Source organism: Leopardus geoffroyi, chromosome A3 (genome assembly GCF_018350155.1).
Source record: "Leopardus geoffroyi isolate Oge1 chromosome A3, O.geoffroyi_Oge1_pat1.0, whole genome shotgun sequence".
NCBI lineage: Eukaryota > Metazoa > Chordata > Mammalia > Carnivora > Felidae > Leopardus > Leopardus geoffroyi.
The window spans coordinates 16,901,053-16,925,701 of NC_059336.1; the positions used below are offsets into that span (position 1 = coordinate 16,901,053).

General features: G+C 46.0%; 2 protein-coding genes and 1 long non-coding RNA gene across 19 annotated transcripts in view; 1 reads left to right on the plus strand and 2 right to left on the minus strand.

The window, feature by feature from the left end:
* L3MBTL1 (L3MBTL histone methyl-lysine binding protein 1) overlaps positions 1-8,772 on the minus strand; it is a 40,252-nt gene extending 31,480 nt beyond the window's left edge. For 6 of the 14 annotated variants that reach the window (XM_045444551.1, XM_045444548.1, XM_045444546.1 and 3 more), the window contains exons 1-6: positions 7,653-8,770; positions 1,812-1,964; positions 1,433-1,659; positions 971-1,112; positions 590-740; positions 291-420 (exon numbers count right to left, since the gene is read on the minus strand). In XM_045444551.1, the coding sequence (XP_045300507.1) occupies positions 291-420; positions 590-740; positions 971-1,112; positions 1,433-1,659; positions 1,812-1,947 (786 nt within the window). In that variant the 5' untranslated portion in view covers positions 1,948-1,964; positions 7,653-8,770. Of the gene's footprint in view, positions 1-290; positions 421-589; positions 741-970; positions 1,113-1,432; positions 1,660-1,811; positions 1,965-7,652 lie in introns of all 14 variants that reach the window. The other 8 variants (XM_045444550.1, XM_045444545.1, XM_045444547.1 and 5 more) reach the window with 4 other exon arrangements.
* A 7,898-nt stretch (positions 8,773-16,670) lies between these two features.
* SRSF6 (serine and arginine rich splicing factor 6) lies at positions 16,671-22,903 on the minus strand. Its single transcript, XM_045444558.1, has 6 exons — positions 22,521-22,903; positions 22,149-22,297; positions 20,666-20,790; positions 20,096-20,304; positions 19,744-19,827; positions 16,671-19,647 (listed from the first exon to the last, which is right to left on the minus strand). The coding sequence occupies exons 1-6, from the start codon at positions 22,625-22,627 to the stop codon at positions 19,287-19,289; spliced, it is 1,035 nt and encodes a 344-aa protein (XP_045300514.1). The 5' UTR covers positions 22,628-22,903; the 3' UTR covers positions 16,671-19,286.
* Positions 22,656-24,649, plus strand: part of LOC123580190 — a 95,506-nt gene continuing 93,512 nt past the window's right edge. For 2 of the 4 annotated variants that reach the window (XR_006703165.1, XR_006703163.1), the window contains exons 1-2: positions 22,995-23,666; positions 24,418-24,555. This is a non-coding gene — a long non-coding RNA (uncharacterized LOC123580190). Of the gene's footprint in view, positions 22,767-22,994; positions 23,667-24,417; positions 24,556-24,649 lie in introns of those variants that run through there. The other 2 variants (XR_006703166.1, XR_006703167.1) reach the window with 2 other exon arrangements.

Here is a 24,649-nt window from a genome sequence, read left to right on the forward strand (position 1 = left end):
TGATGGAGCTTTCCATCTGCCTACACACCTACTTGGGTGCTGCTTTATGTGAATGTGACTTAGCCCTGACATGAGACTGAGATGGGAGCTCCAGAAAGCAGGAGGGGGATTTAATCATTTTCCTCTAACCAAGTACAGGACCTGAATCAAAATGGGACCCCAAAAATATGATGAGTGAGCCATCTTGTGTCTTCTCTGGCCCAGCCCCACAGCCTGGATTAACAGAGAGGGTCGTGGGAACTGAGGCAGTCTCTAGCCTCCGCTCTCCCTCCCCACTGCCCTCTTCCTACCAAGGCCTCTGGCTCCGACTCCTCCTCTGATGGGCTGTGGTACTCCCTGCGCTTCCTCTTCTTCATGGGTTTGAGGAGTTCAGAAGCGCTGGTGCTGGAGCTCTGGCCGGAGTTCTCCACTATGACTGACCTGAGGGAGGAAGGCCTGAGAGAAGGAAGCACCCACCCTGCACCACCCAGTCCCTCTCCTAAGCCCTGAACAGGAAGAGGGCTTGCTTCCCCCTTCTCCCCCCGCCCCGCTCCCCCCCCCCCCTGCCCCACAGCCAGAGCAAGTAGGGTTGCAATCCCCTCCCCCTTACCGCTCTTGGAACAGCGGTGGGCAGTCATCATTGGAAGAACCGGGATCCGGACCTGCGCTTTGCTGAGGTCCACACTCCTGGCACCGACAGTTCCCATCATCTTCTGGGGGGTCCTGCGGGGGATCTTCTGGAGGGTCCTGGGGGAGGTCCGCTGCGGGGGGGGGGCCAAAGGGGCCTCAGGCCTCCCACCCACCACAGCCGCACCTGTCAGGCCCCGCCCACCTCAGAGCCCACGCCCCCTCAGGACAAATCCCTGGGTGCACTCACAGAACCAAGGCACCCTCACCCCAACCCCTAACCATGGAAACTCCTTGGGGAGCTCGGGCCTCGCCCCACCCGTGCAAGGCCCCAGTCTGGGGACTTGGTGGGTGGGGGTCCTACCGGGCTGTTGGGTGCCCGCATCGCCACCTCCCGCCGGGGCCTCGCCATCTTCATACTCGGCCACACCTTCTGGCCGCAGCTCTGGGCTCGGGGGCTGCTCTGCTCCTACCATGTTCAGCGGTGCGTACTCGCTTATCCGGAACTGGAGCGCAGGACGGTCTGAGGACAGGACTCCCGTACCCCCTCCACCCGTCCCCCACTCGGCACAGTCCCCTCAAGCCGCCTTACTCCGCAAGGCTCGGCTCCGAGTGCCAGGCTCCAAGCCACGCCCCCAGCAGCCCTCCAGACTCCGAGCGCCTCCACCCCAGCCATGCCCCTAGAGTCCCGCACTCAAAGCCGCACCCCGGAACCCTTCATCGAGGCCCCTTCCCCCTCCTTCGCCTCGAGCCCCGCCCCTGGCCCGCTGGCCCCGCCCCTTAGGTGCGGCTCGCCCGGGGCCCGCCAATCCCCACAGACACTGACCCGCAGGCCGCTCCCAGGAGGCGGGGCCGCGGCCTCGGTCCACTCCAGGAGCCGCACTGTGGTGGCGCTGGAGCTGGCCACAGGCCCAGCGCTTAACTGCGGCAGAACGGTGGCCGTGACAGGTACACTGCCCGCCACTCGCTCCGGAGCGCCCACATGGATCGGTTCCCGCGGAAAACAGGACACGTCTAGGGCACTGCTGGGCAGGCCAAGGGTGGCCGAGCTGGCTGTGAACAAATACACGGACTGTCATGACACAGGTAAGCCTGGTGGTCGTGCCCCATGCATGTGTGTGGGCAGGTGAAGGTTTGTCTTTCTCAGGATCCATACCTGCCTAAGCAGGTATGCTCCTTCTCCCCAGACCCCTGGCTTGGCCCACCTGGGATGATGAAGGCAGTAGTGGGCAGGTGAGAGCCAGAACCTGAGCTGTCTCTGGCCACCAGGTGCACGTTGACCTCTCCTGTGGAGGGCCCCTTCAGTGTCCTCAGCATCTCCATTTCGGCATTCCCCTCCATCCTGGTAGGCCTACAAGCTGAAGACAACCCCTAGGGCAATCAGGGCGGGAGGGGGCTTCTTTGAGGAGCAGCTGGTCACCCTCAGGCTGGCAACCTGCAGAGAAAACCCTCAACCCTAGGTAGAGCAGACTGTCTTAGGAGACCAACATAAACTCTGGCTCCTGGCTCCAACCAGGTCACCCAGATGAGGGCTCTGGACAGGCCCTGCATCTCCCCCAGACTCTGGAAGATGGGCATGCGTGAGGGTGCTCTGTAAACTGTGATGTTCTGAACTGACTCTGGGGAGTAGGTCTTGGGCCAAGGTTCTGTCTGGCCAGCTGTCACGGCGTAGCCCAGGCTAAGTCCAAACTCCCCTCTCTCAACCCTGACCTCCAGCCCCACTAGAATCAATCCCTTCTCCCTCTGGGAATTTAGAGCCCTCAAGTACCAGGTTCTCTCTCACTCACATGGTCCATTTTCCTGGGAGATGATCTTTCCTGATCACAGTCCTTTATAACACCTGCCCACAATCCTTCAACCCCAAGCACAGAGTGCACACTGTAACATCTGTTGAACAAATGCATGCATGTGAAGAGCACAGAGGTATCTGAGAGCCCAGACAGTGCATGAGTTTGCTATAAATAAAGCAAGGGCGAAAGAGGCATTTAATACAGAGGTGGTTGAACAGGTAAATATATGGGGAAAAAACACCTAATGACATAACAAATATACTTAATATCTATCATTTACTTAACTCTTAAACTATCTTGGCCACTGTTAGTGCCTTACCAGCACTGTCCAGTAGAATCTTCTGTGATGATAGAAATATCTTAGGCCTATATTGTCCAACACAGTAGTTGCTAGCCACACGTGGTTACGGAGCACTCGAAATGTGGCTAGTGTGAACGAAGAACTGAATTTTTTTTATCTTCATTTAAATTGGAATAGCCACAGTGACCACAGTTACTGTATTATACAGCAAAACTGTACACATATTATAATTGGCCTGTCGGCACTACCTACAAAACACATCTCAAAGTCTGACAACTTCTCTCCATTTCCTTGCTGCCACACTAGTGCCAACTGCTATCAGCTCTCCTTGGACTTGAGAAACTGCCTCCTAACTCATTTCCCTCCTTCCTTGCCTGCCCCCTATAGTCTATTCCCAGGCAAGAGAAAGCTTTAAAAATGTAAACCGAATCACATTATTTCCCTATCTAAAATTCTTCTATGGCTCTCCACTGCCCTTAGAACAAAATCCAAGTGCTTTATCCTATAGAATCTGACCCCCGTCTTCCCCTCTGACCTTATCCTCCATCAATCTTCCCCTGTTCTCCACCCTCAACAAACACTGGTTTCCTTCTGTTGATTAACAAACATTCCCACCACAGAGCCCTTGATCCTTGCTGTTCCCTCTGCTTAGAATGCTCTTCCCCATCCTCTTTGCTTGGCTGCCCCCCTCCCATCCTCCAGGCCTTGGCTCAGTGGCCATCTCCTCAGAAGAGGTCTTTCCTGGCCATTCAATTTAAAGCAGCACACCCCTCACCCATTCCACTACTGCCTATCCCATTACTGTGTTTATTTCCTTCACATCCTTCATTACAATCAATAATGATCTTCATTTACTTATTTGTGTTTGATCAGTCAACCCCACTGAGATAGAAGTTCCATGAAGGCAAAGATTTGTTATCTGTCTTGGCCACTGCTCTATGGCCAGTCCTCAGAATAGTGCCTACACACAGTAGGTGCTAAAAAAATGTGTTGTATTTCAGTAATTTCAACTTGTTAATAAAAAGCTCTGTATATGTGATTGATACTGGGTTGCTTTAAGGTGTTAGCAGTAATTGACAATGGCTTCTGGCACACACGTTAAAGGAAAACATAGCCTAGGCTTAAGACTGACTTAAGACTATGAATCTCAGCTCCACCACTTACACCTGTGCTTCTAAGTAGCTTACCCTCTTTGAGCCTCAGTTTCTTCATGTGTAAACTGTGGCAACGGTATATGCCTCAAATGGCTGTGGTGAAGACTAAATGGACAAAATATGTAAAGTCTTGGTAGCAGCAGAGCAGACCTTCGACAAATCCAACTCCACTCCCTTTTAACAGAAATTCCAGGAAGCTTGGTAGCTTGTTGGCAAAATCAGCTTACAGTGCTCACTGTCTCTCCCAGCCTCCCTCCTGCTATTCTTGTGCATTCATTTATTTTCCAGATTTTCTTCCTTAAAATAGAGTCCATCCTCTGTATTATAGAGTATGTAATCAGGTAGGCAAAGGCTAGATACATAACCTGATTAATTCAGGCAACGTTCAAACCAAGGTGTGTCCCGTGTTAAAATTATAAAATAGAACTCCCTGAATTTCAATTCTCCTTATTTTGTTTTGCACAGCTGATGTACTATTTTAAGTGCTTTTCAATAGAGTCAATCTTTTTACTCAAAACCTTGGCAGTCATTAAGAGTCAATGTGGTAGGATGCCTGAGTGGTTCAGTCAGTTGAGTGTCAGACTTGGTCATGGTCATGGTCTTGTAGTTCGTGAGTTCGAGCCCCACATCGGGCTCTGTGCTGACAGCTCAGAGCTTGGAGCCTATTTCAGATTCTGTCTCCCTCTCTCTCTGCCTCTCCTGTGCTCTCACTCTGTCTCTGTCTCTGTCTCTGTTTCTCTCTCAAAAATAAAGAGACATCAAAAAAATTAAAAAAAAAAAAAAAGTCAATATGGTTACTCCTGGAAGAATTTCATTCTGTTTCCAAACTTATCACATGCTTTAGGTGTATCCAGGAAGGGAGGCTAAGGGGACTGCCCTGCTATTCAGTTTGTTGCCCTCGTTTCAGCAAACACTGGAGGGCCAACTAGGTGTCAGCACCGTTCTGTGCCCTGCGAAGACAGTCTCAAAAAAGAGTGCTCTCATGAAGCATATATTGTAGAAATAAGGGATAGGGTTGGGCTGGAGATGTAAATTTGAAAGCCATCATGTATAGCTGGCGTTGAAAACCATAAAGCTGAGTACAAAGAACAAGGTAGGAGCTTTGGAGCTCACCAAGATTTATAGGTTGGGAGGAGGAAGAAGATCTAGTAATAGGGCTTCTCATGAGGTCAGGGGGAATCCAGAAGAGTCTGAGCTTCTGGAGGACACATGAGCAAAGTTTTCAGGAAAGGGGGCCAGATCAAGTCAGGTGAGGGAGTGGACCGTTGGGGCAATAAGGAGTCATTAGAAACCTTGACAACAGCCACTTCCAAGGAGCTGTGGACATAAAAACCTGGCTGGAGTGGGTTCTAGAGAGAGATCATGGATTAGCTCAATATTTATTGAGCACCTACTATGTGCCAGGCCCTGTTCCAGGCAATGCAGATTTATCAATGAACAAAACCGACAACAACCCCTGTCACAGAATCCACGTTCTAGTGGGGGAAACTAACAGTAAGGATTGATCCTCGTGGGAGAATAGGAGAAAAGGAAGTGGAAACAACGGGACTACCAACTCTCTTAAGGAGGTTGTGATGTGAAGGAGAGCATGGAGTTGGGGGATGGTGTTTGGAGAGTGATGTGGTCTCAAGGAAGGGGTGTGGGGTGTTTGTTGGTTTGTTTTTAAATAGGAGATGTCACAGCATGTTTGTACCTGAGGAAAATGAGCCTATGGAGAGGAAAAAACTGACAGGGCAGGGAAGAAAGACTCAGTCTAGAAGACAAATCCTTGAATATGCAGGAGGAAAGGACCCAGTGCATCTGTGATGTGGGGACCCAACACACGGTAGCCTTGGGCTCCTGCCAAGAAGCACCTACTGCTTCTGTGTTCTTCCTCCCCAGCTAGACCATGAGTTCTGAGGCCCGAAACTGCTTTCTCTGTGATTTGAATTCGTTCCTCCTCTCCCGCTGCCACCCCCTTGTGCTTGCAGCCCATGTGGCATTTTCATAAACACTGTCCCACCTGGTACACACAATAGCACAACCAGTCTGAAATGGCTCCCGGGCCTGAGCCAGGTGCCAGGAACATCCACTCCCACCCCTAGAGCCTGCTTGCAACTTCAGAACCCCACTTCTGTGTCCTGCGCATATATGGTTCCTTCTGCTTGGTACCTTTCCGTATCCCATAGGTCTGGAAAAATCCTAATCACCCTCCAAGATCCAGCTTGAGTGACACCTCTTCCTTGAAGTGTTCCCCAAATCCACCCCAAAACAAAGTTAATCATCTCCTTGACTGTGCTCCATTCCACCACAGTCTAATTATGCATTAACTTGTGGGTCTCTGAGATGGCACAAAGCAGCTGATGTGTAAAAAGCCTGACACAGAGGTTGCACTCAACAGTCACTGAATGAATGAATCGGAGAGCTGGGAGTAAAAAATGGTCAACATATTAGAAACAACGATATTGAAATACATCAATGGTTTAGCCATTCATTCCTTAGGGGCTAGAATACAATTTCCTCCAGCATTGCTCAGAGGCTAGGGGAGGAGGGGATAAAGAGGCAGTCAGCTACCCTGAAGGCAGCCCTGGGCAGTCAGCTTCTCTGGGAATTGCCCTCAGCCAGGGGAGCTGCCTCGCCCAAGTGCCCTCTCCTGGAAGCAGCCATCCTGTCAGACTAGTTGATAAAGGGTAGAAGGGCCTTGCCCCTTGCCTCAATTTGGGTTATCTCAGCAGGGCCATGTCCCTTCCAGAGCTATCCCTGGGACAGGTTGAGGCCTCTGCAGAGACTACGTTGGCAGTTCAACTTCTGCCCACCACTTTGCTGTCTTCACTGTCCTACAGGTGATACTCCCAAGGGCACTCCAGTAAGTCTGCGCTCACATCTCCCTCCCGGAGTCTGGTTTCAGGGAACCCGACCTAAAACAGTCATTGGGTCCCTGGGACAGAGCGGTCTCTGGCACATAGCATATGCTCGGTAAACATTTATTGAATGAGTATGTCCCTGTTTATTTTCCCTTCCTATCTGCTAAGGTTCTTCCCACTGCTTGCCCTTCAAGGCTTCGTATACAACAGACGCTCAATAAAGGCCCTGGCTCTAGGTGTTGGGAGTGGGGTTAGCGCCCCAGACATCCCCACACGCCTCAACACACACACACACACACACACACACACACACACACACACACACACACAGCTCCAACGAGATCGGGCGCCACAAACTTGGGGCCTGCCCCCAGCAGCTGCGGCCGGGACGCGGGAGGGGCGAAAGCCGGCTCCGGGGTCGGGACCGCCGCCCGCCCGCCCTCAGAGGACTGGTACAGACGGCGGCGGGCGGGGCGGCCACCGACCCGTCGGCCACGCGCAACGGTTACTTTTTAAAACGCCAAAATGGCGGAATTCTTTTTATTCTTTCCCTTTATGGCAAAATAATAATCCCATTTCCCGTTATAAAAATCGGAAACCAACGGTAGGAAGAAGAAAGTTTGCCAGATGACCCATTTCCTAAGAAACCCCAAAGCCCGCCCTCTACACCTTCCGTCGTATTAATGAAAAACTCTTAATTGACTGCATTTCGCTGAAGACGGAGCCGCCGCCTCTCCCACGCGCGCCTCTCCCCCAGCCCCGCAGCGGCCGGCCCCAGCCCCGGTAGCGCTCCGCCCGGACCCCTTCCGCCCCGCTCCCCCCGCCCTCGTCCCCAGCCCGCGTCCCCCGCCGGAGGCACTCGCCACGAGCCGCGCGCCCGGACCGCGCGCTGGGCACCTGCGGCAGGGCGGGCGGCACCCCATACCCTGGGCCGAGCCCCCGCCGCGGGGTCTCTTACCTGCGAGGCCCGCCCGTGGCCGCCCGGTGCCGAGCCGCCGTCCGAGCCCCGCGCGGCGCGCGCCTGCGCGCAGAAGGGGCGGGCCCGCCTCCCTGCAGGACGCGGGGCGAGCGCCGAGTGGGAGCAAGGGGCGCGGGCCTAGTGGCCTCTCCCCTCGCCTTCTCGGTGGAGATTCATCCTGCCCCCCACCCTCCGCATCTCGGCCAACTGTGTGCAGGGGGCGCGGGACCCGCCGAGCCGGAGAGCGACCCTGCTGGGCCCTAGCGGAGTGGCCAGTGACAAAAGACGGGGTTGCACTCCCGCACGCGTCCCGGCTAGGGCGCTGCGGTGCCCAACGCCCTCCTACCGCGCCGCCCCACCCCCAGCCAGGAGAAGGGGAGCCAAGGAGAGTCAGACAACGGCTTCACAATGGGTGAAGGGGCGTGCGACCAGAGGAAAAGGCCTAGGGGGGCGTGGGTCCCGATTCTGACCCTGCCTGGTGTAAAGGGCGGCACTGACCAAACCTGCGTTTGGATGACCCTGTTGCCACGGCTGCTAGTGTGACCTGGAGGACATCATTTAATCCTGGCACTAATTTCTCCATTTGTAAAGACTAACCTACTTCATGGCATATAGTTCCTGTTTTGGTGTTACCTTGAGCAAGTCACTGCTTCCCTGTGCTTCAGTTCCCTTGATCTAACTGGAAAGTGGATGTAATAACATACTGCATGCAGATGAAACCAGGGCAACTCTTGGTCCAGCCTAGAGCTGGGGGCTCCTCTCCCACACCAAAGGATTTAACCTAATCCCTCATTTTACAGAAAAAGGACACTGCTGTCCATTTGGCCTGCTAAGATCATGACCACAGTCAAACCTCCAGCCTCCTGACTTGGTCCCAATGAGAAAAAGATTCCTAATTAATTGTAGGCAAATTCCCCAAATGGTGATCATCAGATTTAAACCTGGTTTAAATAAACCAGACTTTATTCTGGTTGCCACGCCAACGCATTACATGTGTTCTTCTTTGCTGCAATGTCAATTTTTAATCACATCTCATATTATTGGGAACAGAACTGCATCAGTTGAGGATGCTGGTTGCCATAACAATGTAAGTCTCTTTATACACACCAATACACACACAACCATCCGCTCTTTTTTTCTCTCATCTCTACCCAGACTGCTTGTTCTAGATTTTCCAAAAGGTTTATTTTAGGTATTCAGATTACAAGAAAGTGATGGAACTACACAAACACATGGCTTCTCAATTACAAATGCATCTTTCAGACAGTGATTCAGACAGACAAGTGGAATCTGAGCCAGCAGGATGCAGGAACGAACAGGAGTTGCTAAGACATTATTCTGCCCATTACCAGTATTTGGTTGGTCCAGATACTTTTGGTGGTCTTGCTTGCTTGAACACCTTCGGGGATGCAGAGCTCCTCCCAAGTTGATGTGATTTGGGGAAGGTTCTCTCACAGAGCCAGCGTTTGTTGTGCTACGCCAGAATGCCCTCAAAAGCAAGTGAGCTAGTCCAATCTTTCCCTCAAGTGATGCCCCCCTTCTATATGTCAATAGCCCCAAGGTCTTCTCCAAGTTAACCTTCCACCCCAGTGGACCCAAATTTGATTGAAATGTTGATAGTAGAAGCACAGAGAAAACTGTTGTGAGCAGCCAACAACTTTCTGTTCCTACAAAATTTAGTTCACTCTTGGTGCAGTCACTGTTTTAGGAAAATCATCAAAACATGCCCTTTATGTAAGTGTGCAAACATCTCTGGTTCTGACAGAAGATTTTACTAACAGGAAGCCCTTTCTAGCATAAACATGCCAAAATCCTAGGTAAAATATTACAAGAAAAAAAGGAAACCAGCAAAGGAGGAAGAGTGAATTCATGGTTGAATTTGCAATAAGGGGAACGAACAGGAGTCAGAAACAAGAGGGAAACAGAGCAATAAGGAAGGGGTGGCCTGGTGTCCTTCTTGTCCTGGAGGCTGTTATTGGATAGACAGGGACCAGCTGCTAAGGACTGGGGTTTCATCACACACTTCATGGCAGGAGATGGGATCTTAAGTCCAGGTGATACCGGGAGCAGGTACTGAAAAACGCATGAAAAGACCACATCCCCAGACAATGTAATTGTGGGCTCCATAGTGGGAAAGGCAGGGGAGACACAAGTTTCCAAATATGATTAGCTTCAGGTCCTGCTTCCCCCAGAGCATGGGTTTTTATTACCCAAAACTTCAGACATTGACAAAGTTTACATTTGGGTTTGGGAACTGAAGCTTCTATTTGTAACCGCTAGGAAAAAATTTGTTTCAGTGAAGCCCAGAGCTTCAGCTATTTCATTTCCTTTACCCTCACTCTGTAAATATCTGAACCTTGTTCTCAACAATTTGTCTTATGATGATCCCGAGGAACCCAACAAAAAAAGAATCAGCTGACCAAGCCATATTCATTTTCTATCAAGGAACAAACTGGTGGCTTAAAACAACACAAATGATCAAAGCCCAAATTGGGTCTCACTGGGTCTCAAGGGGTTTTATTTCCCAGTACCAAGGATTTTCTCCCCAAGGAATTTACCTTGTCAAGGGGACAAACACCACTTAGGAAAGGTGGACCAAGAACCAAAGTCTATACAAGCCATTATTTTGCTTTACTCTGACTCTATCTGCTCCAGGGCATCTTCTGGTGTCATTTATCAGATACCTCCATTTAAACTATGACAGAACACCACAGACTATACTAGGTGACTTACAAAAAAAGCTTACTTCTCACAGTTCTGGATACTAGAAAATCCAAGATCAAGGCACTGGCAGACTTCATGTCTAGTGAAGGCCTGCTTCCTGGCTTCACCAACAGTCATCTCCCTGCTCTGTCCTCACACGGCAGGAGGAGCAAGGGATCTTTTATACGGGTGCTAATTCTAATCATGAGGGCGCCACCTTCATGACCTAATTACCTCCCAGAATCCGTACCTCCAAATATCATCACATTGGGGATGTTTCTACATGAATTTTGGGGAGATATAAACACTCAGTCCATAGCACGTCATATCCCACAATCAGCTGTTTGGATGAGGTTGGAACTTACCTTCCAATCTCCCTTATTCCACTGAAGGAACACACATTGGCTTTCTGGTACAAACCAGGTTTACTTGGACAGTGTTGGCCAGGTATGGGGGGTGGCAGAGTAGGTGGGCATCTCCCTTAGAAAAGCTTATCTACTGAGAGGCAAAAATAAAGTTCCTTGGTGTACTTATTAACTCAAGAACCTCTCCCTGGCTTTGGACAGGAAATGAAAAAAGTCAACCTTTCAACTTTGCTTTATTTAGCAACATCATCTAGTGTAAGGTTTTATACTTTATTGAAATACGAAATATTTGTTATCTGTTAAGAAACATGGCACACACTCCAACTGAGTAAATCTGAAGAGAATTTAACAAAGGGTCTATTTTTAAAGGGATGGGCAGGTTGTTGGAAAATCACAATTGTTAGAGTAAAACCATTGGGGCTAGGAAAGAAAGGGGAGACTGTGGTTACCAGGACTCGGAACAAGAGGGCCATATGTAGCACACTATGCCCTTCAGATGAGGACCACCACCAGCCTGAACCCTACAGAGAGGAGGCTGGGGAAATAGGTGTTTCAATCTCAATCTTTTCACTCTCCTTTCCTACTGCTTTTCCCTAATGGCTGAACCTAATCAGAAATCAGAGGGCAAAAGAGTATGTGGACGGAGCCAATAGAGATTAACTTCCTGGGGCTCAGAACAGAGAATGGAGGCGTGGTGGTGTGGGAGGGCCAAATGGAAAGTGTCTATTTGTTTAGGCAAAATGAAATTACTAACCCCCTAAGTTTTTCTTCTTCGTACACAGGTTGGTGGATTTAGGCTGGGCGGTCTCAAGCTGTAGGCTTGAGGCTAACAGGTACCTTCCCTTACCCCCTGACACCTGTCTCATATCCTAGGACCAGCAGGCTGACAGAGGAATATTATTCTCATAGTGACGGTAGAGATGCAAAAGACCAAGTCCATTTGTGTAAGCATTTAAGCCTTTAGTCATGTTGTATGTTTCCTGTAGCTACAGTAACTAATTACCATAAATTTGGTGACTTATTAAAACAAAAATTTATTACCTTGCAGTTGTGGAGCTCTGAAGTCCAAAATGGGTTTCATTAGTCCAAATGGATTGAGGGGATGTTTAGCCTGGAGAGGACCTTCACAAGGTTAAGCTGTGGGCAGGGCTGTGCTCCCTCCAGAGGCTTTAGAGAATGGTTTTCTTGTCTTGAGGTTCCTTCTGTTTTCAAAGCCACAGCGTAGCATCTTCTGGTGTCTGATTTTGCTTGTTTTCGCATCAGCTTTTTCTGGTCCTTTTACCTTCCAGCCTATTGTGATTAACTGAGCCCGCTTGGATAATCCAGGATAAGCTTTCCATTTCCAGACCTTAATTTAGTCACACCTACAAAGTTCCTTTTACCACGTTAGGTAACATATTCACAAGTTACAGGGTTAGAAGACAGGCATCTTTGGGGAAGGGGAGGGCAGTATCTAGTCTACTAAACATGTCATGCCTACCAAAATTCCACTGGTCAAAATCAAAGGACAGGAGGTACTCTGCTCATTAAGGGAGGATGGGGATACACACACACACACACACACACACACACACACACACGCACACACACACGCACACACACCTATAAAAGAATCTGGCAAGGCCTTTAAGAAGTATTTACTGAATGTGAGTTTAGACTATTATGACTCGGGTATCATACTGATCATCTTACTATAATCACAGCCACAGCTATCCAGGCTTGAGTTCCTGCTGGGTCCGCAAGGGAATGTCATCTATAGCAAAGGTGGATACAAGCTGTAATTTAAGATCTTATTTGTGCATCCCAATTATAATGCTGCTGTGTATGCTACAATCACACTGAAATTTAGGCTCTGAATTTCCTTCTCCCTCTACTCCTATCACCCAGAACAAGAGGACACATTATTTACTTTAAACCCTTCTCTGAAGGTGAAGAGATTCTTCAGGAATACTAAAGTTTCCTCACTCCTTTGCCAGAACTGGCCCAGAATTCAGCTGAACATCTATTAAGGCAGAGAGTCCACATACTACTTGTTTTGCTCTGAGGAGGTTAAAGCAAACCTAGAGTGCTGTTGCTACTAGTGGGCCCCATTCTGTAAGGATACTGACAAACCAAATTCAAAACTGATGAACTGAAAAGGGCTGAGTAGATGTTTAGCCTGCAGAAGACCTTCCCAAGAGCAGACAGTACTATGATCTGTGGGGCCTGAGAAAGATCCAACTAGTAGCAATGACACCCAAAAGCCCAGACTATACTCACAAAATACCATTTCCAAATAAAGATAACCAGAGCTTACTGGAGAAATGGCTGCCTCCAGATCAGAGATTAGAGAGAGGAGCCTGGAAATCTCATCATATTAGAAAGAAAAGAAACTGATAAAGATTATTAGGGTTGCTTCAAATGAACTCATGAGGCAACCTGAGTTGACTTTCATGAACCAAAGACAGAACAAGGCAACATCAATAAGGAGAACTCCAATGGATTTAAAAAAAAAAAAAAAAAAAAAAAAAGGTGTGTAAAATCACGGTTTGTGGGTTTAATAGATTCAGGAAAAGATCATCAATGGCTGCCAATGACAAAAAGATACCCAAGTAGTTTTGGGAAGGAAAACAAAACAGAATCTGATAAAACCTCTAGAATAATGGGTCTCAAGTTTGAATAAGCACCAGAATCACTTGGAAGGCTTATTGTAACACCTATGGCTGGACTCCACTTAGTTTCTGATTCTAGGGTGGGGCTTGAGAAACTCTGTTTTTAACAAATTCCCATATGATGCTGATGTTACTGGGCCAGGCACACTTTGAGAACCATCGTATTGTTCTTAGATCTAGTCTAGAACATGCTAAATATCATTAGCATGCAATCAGCAAAATCAAGACTGAAACACTACTCAATAGTGGCCTTCAAAAAATATACTGCAAGGGACAAGAGAACAAAGAGACTTAGGTCTTTTAGTCGTATATAGTGAACGGTCTTCAGCTGGAGTATCTAGGATTTCCTTCAAAATTATCTGGAGAGGAAATGGATAGACATACATTGTTAAAGCTGAATTAAGTATTCAGGACTTGGTTCACCATACTATTCTCTAACTGGTGCTTGCAAGCTCATAAAATCAAAGTAACAGCAATATATTTAAATAGTATACTCAAGGCTGTTCATGAATAGCTAAAAAGTAGCAGTGGTCACTTAATCAGATACTTGGGCACCATAATCAGCAACTGTGCTTTTTCCTCAATTGGCTAGGAAAAAAAGTATTAGGGTTTGACTACAGACTATTTTAGTCCATGGAGTGACTGTGCCAATGCTTTGATAACAGCATTTACCCCCACAACAATACTAGAGGGCATGGTTTTACACAAGAGAACATGGCTTATTTTCTATGGAATCTATTAATCTCTCCTCTATTTAAAGTAGCCTCCTGCTCCCTTTTTGGCCCTGGGCTAGGAGAACCACACTCCAGCTTTCAGTGGTAATGGTGTACTCTCTGATGCTATCCAAGCTCTCCCTTCAGCAGCTCTTAAACTTGAATATTAGCTCCTTCTCTTCCTAAAAACAAAAACCCCTTTTCTTAAACTTTATTTATAAGACAGTCTATTCACAGGAAGTACTGCCTTACAGGTTATTATAAGATGACTGGACATGATGAACTGAAGATAATCTCATTCTTGTGATATTCCTGTTAAAAATGCAATGAGGAGACAGCAGACAAACCCAAATTGAGGGCAATTCTACAAATAACTGTCCTCTACTTTTCAAAAATGACAAGGCCAAGAAAAAGGCTGAGGACGTGGTCCAGATTAAAGGAGACCGAAAAGCCATGACAACAAAATGTGGCAAATGATCCTGAACCAATAGAAAAAAAAGACAAAGAATTATTAGTGGTCAACTGAGACAGATCTATGGAGCATGGATTAGACAACAGTACTTTATTGATGTTATTTTTGGTAGGCACTGTAGTTTAACAGAGAATGTCCCATTCCTAGGAATTAGTTTTTAAGGAAAAAACAGCAAGATGTCTCTAATTTATTTTCATATGATTCAGGAAAAAAATTTTTGTAAATGAAACAAGGTATAATTAGTGATGGGAAAAGGGTATACAGTTTTTTGTACAAGATTTTTCTGTTTATCAAAATTATTACTTCAAAAGTCTATTCATTCTCTACTCTCTGAGCCTTCCTTAATCTGAGTGCTTTTCACTAGGAGGAATTATCTGACATTGTTTTTTTGTTTTTCTTTAACACTTTAGGGCTGTTAGGAACTAAACCAGGATTTAAAGCCTGCCTCTGCTAATAAATCTTCATGCTAATTCCATGATTTCCTCAGAAACGATTGTGAAAATGGGTATAAACGAGTGTAAACAGTAAATAAAAACTTAATTACTAAGTTTCCTAGTGCTTGAGCTGTAATACTCAGTACCACCTGCTTTTGCAAAATTCCAATGAGCTCTGATGAGACTACCCGGGAAATGCCAGCCAGTTCTTTTAGATTTACATCTCCAGAAGGATACACAAGAAACTAGTGTTCCTGGCTTCTTCCATGGGGTCAAAGGTGAAATTTGCCACGTTAACCTTTTTAGATCTCTCAATTTTTGACTCCTTTCTATTCAAGTATTCTAAAAGGTTAATCACTTAAGTACTATACTGAGGGCCCATCTGTAGGGTTGCTGTAACGTAGCCAAGCAAATCTAAACAAGCTATTGAGGACCTAGATCAATTACACAATTGCATTAACTCATCCTTTTGGCAAATGGAAACCTGGTGTTAAACATACATAGATCCATCTTATTCAAGATGTAGTCATTGCCTCAAAAAGTTCAAAATTTAATGTGTAAATTGGTAATTAGTAGGTACCAAACCATGTAAAAAAAACTTTCTTATCGTTTGATATTGAACATTAAAAATAGTATTTTTCATTCCTGCTACACAAGCCAAGGGATTAAATAGAACAATGAGGATACTGAACAAGTATGCTTACTATATATCCACTCAGGAGTATACTAGTCAGCCATTTAAAATAGCAGATCTTAGTAAAAGCAAACTGCAGAACACCACTCACGGTAAGGACTAACAGCTTATTGGGAAGAATAGGTTTTATGATCAAATAATTCTGGGCAGTGACAGATACTGTTAACGGCAGCTACCTTAGCCAGTGAGCTCTAAAGGAAAGATACCTTATATTCCCAAGTATATATTAATTTTGCAATTAAAATTAAGTCAAAACTTAAGAACAAAACATCCAACAGCCATAGGACTGAAATTGGATAAAGTCAGAAAACTGCCTTCTGAAAACAAGGTAAATAATAAAAATGTGAGGTTTCCTAAATGTAAACTGCCGAAGTTTAGAGTGCTCCAAGTCTAAATTAAGGAAATTAGGTTAAGGACTTTGGAAAAGGTGATTAAAGCTTCCTGGTTTACCTGAAAAATACGTCACAGAAAATGCTCAAACCACTATTAAGGTAACAGGTAAATTTTATGTGAAAACAAAGCAAGACAATACAAAAAAGTTTCATATGGTTAATCCTTCACAACAACAGATAGTACTTATTATGGCTATTACATGTCATATGACAACATGTTCCTGATATTAACCTCTATTTTTAAAAAAAGATTTTAAGTAATCTCTACACCCAACATGGGGCTCAAGCCATAAACCCCAAGGTCAAGAGTCTATGCTCCACTGATGGGGCCAGCCAGGTTTCCTGATCATCATCTTTAATCTCCACAACTCATGGCTTGTCCTTGCCAATTTCATGGATGACATTAAAGCACAACGACTCGCCCAAGATAAACCATCCACTACGTCGATCCTAAAACAGGTCTCTGAGGAACTGAAAAGCCCTTTTCCTCATACTCAAGTCAGGAATGGCTTGCCAACTGGCAACTCTAGTTGAAAAAACCATTTACCAAATATTTGGTACTAAGTGGGAATACACAATAAATCCAAAACCAGCAACCCTCAGTAAGCATTTTATTGAGGAGATAAAGCATAAAGTAGGTTAACAAAGTGGGGAAAAGAAGATACCAAGATGAAAGGTAGTAACAACACAGGACTGGAACGTAAATCACAGGAACTGGTAGGACTCAAATTGGCCTTAAAGGCACTATGGCGTGTCAGTCAACACTATCAGGTAAAAAGAAAGGGGAATCGAGATGTTGCTCATTTCTATTTTTGCGCTCAGTTTAATACTCTATCTAGCCAAGGATTTACACATGGCATGTTGCAGACTCTCAGATTCTACTGATAAGTTAGCAAGGAACTAATAAACATTTCAGCAGTCAACTCTGTTCTCAAGTGGGCCAGTGTTATAGTGGTTTAGATATATCCAATGACATTGAGGTCCACAGGGATAGAATAGGACTAGATTCTCAATAAGTTGGTCTTTGCTATTACCAGGAAACTTTTATGGGCGTAGGCACTTACCCATATAATTACCCACTTTGGGGGCAAGCAAGCTAACAACGTAGGTAAACCTGCCCATTACCAGGTGAGGTTAGACTAACACAAGAAAGCCCAGTTGAAAGATGTTTTACACTTTTACAAAGTCAAATTTCACACTGCAATATTCCCCCCTCCTTCCTTTTTAAAAGGCTGTGGTTTTAAAAGCTTTTGTTCTTTCCCTGAAAACGAGAAAACTTTGGTCAAAGCCAATTCTTAAACCAACTTGTTCTTTAACCAAATTTTGAAAGGCAGCTGGAGATGTGCCTCTGCGTGAATTGTAACTTCTGTTCTTTCAAGTAGGAAAATAACTACAATCACAGACACTAGTGTCTTCTTTCAAATTCTGAAATTTATACTGGGGAAAAAACCCATTTCTTGTGAATATCTAAACTTTAAAACAGTATGAGAGTAAAGAAAAGAAAATAAGGTCATGGAAGAAGCATCAGCCTTTTGGGGCACTATTTTCCTAAGAGTAGGCTCTAAAATTTTCTAACAGGAAGCTCAGAAATTTCTGAATAACAAATCTTTCTATGCACTAGCAAGTACTCCTCCCAGCTACTCTGGGATTTTGACACCTAAATCTTTGACTCAATTTTCTCAAGCAGCCTCATCTCAGGTATGCCTTCTGGATTATTGGAACCTACAAACCAACTCTAGATTATCATGCTTTCTAGTCACATCTGTGGCATGATGAGCACTATGCCCCACTATAGTACAATCCAGTCCTTGACACCTTATGCAGTGACAGATCCTAGAAGATAATAAAGCGGAGTCAAACAATCTGTATCTTGGTTTCAAACCAAGATTAACGAGTGCTTTTAAATGGAATTGAAGTATCTGAACATAAAAATAGAGAGTAATTCATTTCTCAAATTGCAACTTCAACTAATTAGGTTTATAGATGCATGGACCCATTGGTTATCCAGTTAACTCCTACAAATTTGCAGTATAATTTGGCTTCCACAGCATATATTAAATTACAGAAAATTTAGAGGTTACCCATGTAAATTCGTTTCAAGCCCACCATATGCTGTAAAGTTACAAGGATGATCTAATCAATTATCACATAACCCCATCAACCATTAACGACTGATGGCTGGGTGGAATTTCACTCTAATCAGCAACCAATTTTACCAAGCAACCTGTTAAGTGCCTGTTCAATATAATAATCTTCCAGCTGAAAATGCAGTACTTGCTTTTCTACTTTGAACAAGAATATGCTAAATTTCCAATCAAAGAAAGGCTACTTCCATTTTCATACAACAAACACTAAAGACCATGGAACCATATTCTGACAAAACACTAATTACACTGACCATTTCTCCATAAAGTGGGATTACCAGGCTAAACGGGTTCTCAAGTATTAAGAACTACTTCTTCAAGAGTTCAATTAAATTTAAGTTGAAAAGTTTTCATCATTTAAAATCCACTAACTTAGGCAAAATCGTATAATAGATGGACCACGAAATACCTTTTAAACTCAAAGGGGCAGATAGGACTTTGGTAAATTTGATTAACAGCACAAAATGTTATCCAAATCCAATAATTTATTGCTGGTCTGAGGCTTGCCTTCTTTTACACTTTGAATTTACATCGTTTCCACAAAGAGTAGATTACCAATATTTAAAGGAATTTAATAGTGACCTATTCAGTAAGGCAATTATCTTGGTAGCAAATTTTTATTGAAATCTTACATAACTCAAGCTTATAAAAAGCCAACATAATTGAAAATTGGGTTCTCCCTCTAAAGCCTTAGGTATTCAAAGCTTGAAACGGTTAATTTAAAAGTAAGCAAACAAAACAACAAAACCCCTGCAGCAGATCCTGCTGAAATACTTAAAAAAAATCTAAATGAGCTTAATCTTTACAAAAGTTATTTTAGCTCAAAAGCTATAAAATCAAAGTTATCTTAATTCTACAAAGAAGGGAGAGGATCTTTGACTTCATGCCACCATTTCTTTAGAACCTCATCTTTTTCATCAAATTTGGCCACAAATCAAATTTCTGTGTGCCCCTGTTTTCAGGAGATTCCTCTTGCAAAGAGGCCAAGTACAAACATGGAAGAATAACTGCTTAAGCAAGTAGGAAAGTGTTCCATAATAGTGTGCAAAGAATGTAGAGTTCTAAGTTAATCTCTGGAACTCGATCTGGACCGTGACCTCGACTTTGAACGAGATCTAGAACGGGATCTTGAAGCTCTTTTTGGTGGAGGGGACACAGAACGTGCCTTTGAGGGTGGAGCAGGTAGGGGTGAATTTGAACGAGACTGGCTCCTTGATCTAGATTTTGACTTTATATCACCTTTTCCATTTTCTTTGGGGGAACGAGATCGAGAACGAGACCTGCTTCGAGATTTCTCATACTCCTTAGATCTGCTTCGAGAGCGTGAACGGGAGCCCCGATCAGACTTGGGCTTAGATTTGCTTTTTGATCTGGATTTCCTGCCTTTTGATCGAGAACGTGATCGACCTTTGCTCCGAGACCTGGATCTGGACAAGAAGAGCCAGATTTTTTTCTCAATACCTTGCCAGAACATACAAATAGAGTAACATTCAGAAAAAAAGATCTAACAGCTCATTATTTACCTGGAGCGACTTTTTGAGATACTTCGAGATCTACTGCGGCTGCTCCTGCGACTCCTACTTCGTGACCTTCTTCTAGACCGTGACCTATAACAAAAGATGCAATAAAAAACATTAATCTCATATCTCAACACAAACTTTTGTGTCATTTACAAAAAACAGTAAACAAAATATAATTTCTTACCATAAATTAAGTCCACCTTAAAACACTGAAAAGAACCTCAATGATGCACAACACAAAAGAGACTACATACTGAATTTCAACTAAGCATCAATTGAAATACTGCTGCTTGAATTTTTCTTTGCTCTTAGCAAATATGGTTTCTTCTCCTTTCCCTGTATTTCAACAAATTACCTTGATCTGCTTCCAGAGTAAGACCGCCTGTGGCTCGTTCGTGGTTTATCCTCAATGAGCCTGATATTTCTGCCATTTATTTCTGTACCATCCAGTTTATCCAAAGCACGCTTCATGTCAGAGTAGGAACGAAACTCAATCACGCCTTCATTTGTGCGTTCTTTGTGAGCATCCGCATAGGTTACTTCACCTGCTTGTCTCATGAAATCCTAAAGAAGCAACAAGATTAAACTCAGAAACGTAATGAAAAAAATCTACGTACTGTACTGGATTCTCAGAAATTTAAGAAAAAAGTGAAGCAAAAGCCTACCTTTTAAACATTAGCCATATCGTTTTTTTTTTTTTAATTTATTTTGAAAGAGAGCACACACACGGGTAGGTGGAGCAGCAGAGAGAGAGCGAGAGAGGATCCCAAGCAGGCGCCGAGCTATCAGCGCGGAGCCCGGATGTGGGGCTCAAACCCACCCAACTGTGAGATCATGACCTGAGCTGAAATCAAGAGTCAGATGTTTAACTGAGCCACCCAGGTCCCCCAGCCGTATCATTTTTATCTCAAATTATAGCACATACCTTTAAATCTTGCCAACTGCAACGACTAGAAAGATTTTCTACAATAAGCCTGAATTCTGTACGAACAGGTGGTCCATATTTGTCTCTGCCAGAGGTTCTCCGACTGCTGTATCCACCTCCACCACCTTTATCACATGAAGAGAATAATTAGATGCTTTGTAATGACAGGGATGCATGTTTTTTGAAAGTTAGTACAAACATATCAACTTTTATTTACTGGAGTAGGACTTTGCTATTATACTGCTAAACCTTCGATACAGTTGTGATTTGCCATAAATTAAATTAAAGGCAAGTCAAATAGACTAAATCCAACTAAACTTCTCCTACAATCTGTTAGAGAGTGACTGCTCCTTTATTCAATTTACCTCGCTAAGTTTTATTTTACAGAACATTGTAAAATATAAAACTTAACTGATTACATGCATTTCTACATTTTACAAAAATGTTTACTAGTTACACTAAGTACTTACATCACAGTGTGAGGTTTTTGGTGGTGGTTTGGCCACAAAACACGCAAGGTAACAGTCACCTAGTTCAGATTAACCAGTTTTGTCTAACCCTTGGAATCCTCACCATCACCCTGCGTCTAATGGCAAAAGGCTGCTGTCGTCATGGCTTCCGGTAAGGTCAGCCAAAGGGTCATAGGGCAAGGGTCACACAATGTATGGAAAAGCCAAGGCCAATCAGGAAAGGCAGTCATCTTAGCCTCAGTGGACACAGCCTCAGCCCCATTGGTCACTTTCAAATTGAAACATCAAGGACTTGTTAAAAAGTTTGAATTCAACATGCAACAATTTCAACATCAAACATTTAACATAACCAAACCCCTCCCACCTCCTCCCAGTAACATGCCCCAAATAATTCAAATGCAGCATAAAGCTTATTTAAATCTGTGTGGTACTATACCACATTAGTTAAAAATAGTATTTTCTTTGGCCCCCGCCAATTTTAATAACTCTAAGACCTAAACTTAAAACTCCTCCCCTTACCCCGTCCCCACCCCACCCCACCCCACCTCCACCCCAGCCTGCCCTGAAACTTCTACTCTAAAACATTCACATTTCTAGCTAAAGCACTGTCAGGTAAGCAAGGGGATACAACAAATACTGCCATCCCTCACTTCCTCCGTGGGCAGAGCCCACGACAGTGCTGACAGGGGCCCAAGCCACCCCCCGCCCCCAACTTAGCAAAAAAAAAAAACAACAACAACAACAACAAAAAAACCCCACAACAACAAAATTAAATATATAAGCCCCAAAACAGCCCAACCCTGGCTAGGCAAAACCCACAACCCAATCCCCGCGCTCCGGCGTCCCGTAGCTGTCCCGGGCAGGCGTGAAGGCAGCGGCGCCCGGGGACACTGGAGCCAGTGGACCCCTGCCACCGCGCCTGCCCGGGCTGGGAGGCCCCACCCCGCCCACCCTAAGCCTGCGCCCGCCCCCCAGGATCCCAAGGACGCGGAGCGCGCGGGGGTGGGACTCACTGCGGCTTCCGTAGCTGTAGCCGTCGCGATCGCGGCGCGGGCCCCGGGCGTGCTCCACGATCACGCGCTCGCCGCAGAGCTCTTTGCCGTTCAGTTCGTAAACGGCGTCGTCGGCGTCGCGGGAGTCCTCGAACTCCACGAAGCCGTACCTGGGGGCGGTGCGAAAGCCGGGAACCGGCAGGGGACGTTAGGCCGGGGGCGCGCACGCCCGCGCGCCCACCCTCCGCGCGCGCTCCCGCGACCCCGCGCCGCCGCCATTTTGGAGGCCCTGCCACGCGGCGCCGCGGCCTGGGCCATCTTCTGACCAGCGGACCCCGCAGCCGCCAGACCCAGGACACTGCGGACGGACGCGGGCTCCCAGGCCGGACTCACCCATTTTTGAGGTCTATTTCGAGGAGACGGCCATAGCCGCTAAAAAAGCGCTGGATGTCCTTTTCCCGGACGTTGTAGCTAAGGCGTCCTATGTAGACGCGCGGCATGTCTGTGGCGGGCGAGGGGCCCGAAGGCTGGCGTCGAACGGCTGACCGCAAAGCAGGAGCCGCGGTGCGGGTGCGGGGACGGCGAGAGCCCGAACACGCGCCTCACACCGCAGCGGCGGCCGAGTCCAGCCACACAATGGTGCGCGCGCGCCAGAGCTGCACTATAAGGGAGGGCGAGCTGGGGGCGGGGCCAGCGCGTGGCGTCAGCGCGCAGCACGTACCCTCCCGCTCTGGAGCCCAGGGCTCGGGGGTGACTTGCAGGTCTACTTCCGCGAGGTTTTGGGGAAGTGCAGTTCTGCTCGCTTACACAATTTTCCCCACCCATTATTGTAAACGTAGTTTCCCGTCGTCGAGCCACAGACTTGTCTTCTAATTTGTACTTTTTAACAAACCTCCTTGGTATGGTCTCTCCGGGACAGGAGCTTGGGAGGCAGTCCCGGAGGACTCCCGGTTTTCATTGGTTCCTGATGGTGTCGTTAATAGGACTCTGTGGTCTCTGATTGGCTCCTTAAAGCGAGGCTGCAAATTTCCTCCACTGATCGGCTCACGCTCCGCTCGGCGGGCAACTCGCGCTCCGACCCATGATTATCCCGTTTCACCTAATCCGAGGTTTACCCTCCGGAGTAGTCGTGACCCGCATGGTTTCGCGTTACGAGCATACATCCTTGCTGGCCTCTATCCCTGGTGGTCTCACAGCTATCATCAGCCTTGACCGCCTCGCTGCCCGTCCCCCTCCATGGGTCTTTTCTTGAAACACTGGCAAGTCACCTGTAGATTGCTGTGTACGTGGTAATTCCACTCTCGCTGTGGGTGCTCCCAAAGGGAGTAGGACCGAGGTCTCTGGCCCAAGAAAGTTAATCAAGACCTGGCAGCCCTCCTACACAGGTGCTCTCTTTTTCTCCTCCTCATGGAGAGTCCCGTGAACCAACAGGTTGGAAGCCCCCGTGTATTCGATAGAAATATACATTTTTTTTTTTTTTTTAGTGTTTCATTGGACATGCCTTTTAAAGCTGGAGAACTACATGAAAACCCCGAAGGAGTAAGTTTAAGTGGAGAGCAGAAAGCCCTAGTGTACTCTGAAATTTGACTACAGGAAAGGAGACTGGGAACGAGGGAGTAGAGAGGTGGGGAAAGACGGGATAGCACGGTGTTACAGAAGCCAAGAGAAGACAGTATCGGTGAGATAACACTGGCTGTTCAGGCATTTCCGAATATTCCATTTCTTTTTGAGCGGTTCAACCTTGATATTCTTTAGCTGGTTGAGAGAGGGCGATTTGGCCTTCCAGGGAACTTTTAGCAAAGTCTAGAAGCAAACTGATTATCACGACAGGGGGAGAAGTGTTAATGCTGGCATCTAGCGGTAAAGGCTAGATAGTGCTTAAAAGTTAAATACAACACAAGAATATAGATCTATAAAAATTCGTGGGATATAGTAATTAGGGAAAAGAAAATTCAACAGTGCGACATTTTTTCACTCATCAAATTGTCACTATTTTAAAAAATGTTAAAATTCATTATGGGAAGAGGTGCATCAGGAAATGGCGCTGATACAGTGTCGGTTGGACTGAACATTCTATTTGGGAAGGTAATGGGGTAGTACTTACTAAAAGATGAATATAGGCAATGGGGTGTCACCTTCTGTCTTTGCAGTTAATGTGCCCAAAGAGAAAGATGCAGCTAACATCCTCCTTTGCTTCCTCTAACCTCTCCCCAAAGGCCAATGGCTACTTTTGTTTGTTTTGTTGTTTGTTTGGGTTTTTGTTTAAGTTATCTCTGTGTCCTGTGTGCAGCTGGAACTCACTACTCCCAGATCAAGAGTCACACGCTCCACGGACTGAGCCAGCCAGGCGCCCCCCAGTGGCTACTCTTAACAAAAAACCATTAACCCACCAACTACAGAAGACAGTCTCAAATGATCATCATTGAAGGTACTGTTGGGCCATCAGCATTCTGTAGTCTTGTTGATGATCTAACTCACCTCTGTTGATATTTTGGAAGAAAGACTCAAGGGAGAAATGATGG

Coding starts and splice junctions, on each gene's coding strand:
- SRSF6 (XM_045444558.1), bottom strand. CDS start 22,627: ATGCCGCGCGTCTACATAGGACGCCTTAGCTACAACGTCCGGGAAAAG. Junction 20,791..22,148: donor CTACAGCTACGGAAGCCGCA/GTGAGTCCCACC, acceptor CATGTGATAAAG/GTGGTGGAGGTGGATACAGC. Junction 20,305..20,665: donor GCAGTTGGCAAGATTTAAAG/GTATGTGCTATA, acceptor TTGCTTCTTTAG/GATTTCATGAGACAAGCAGG.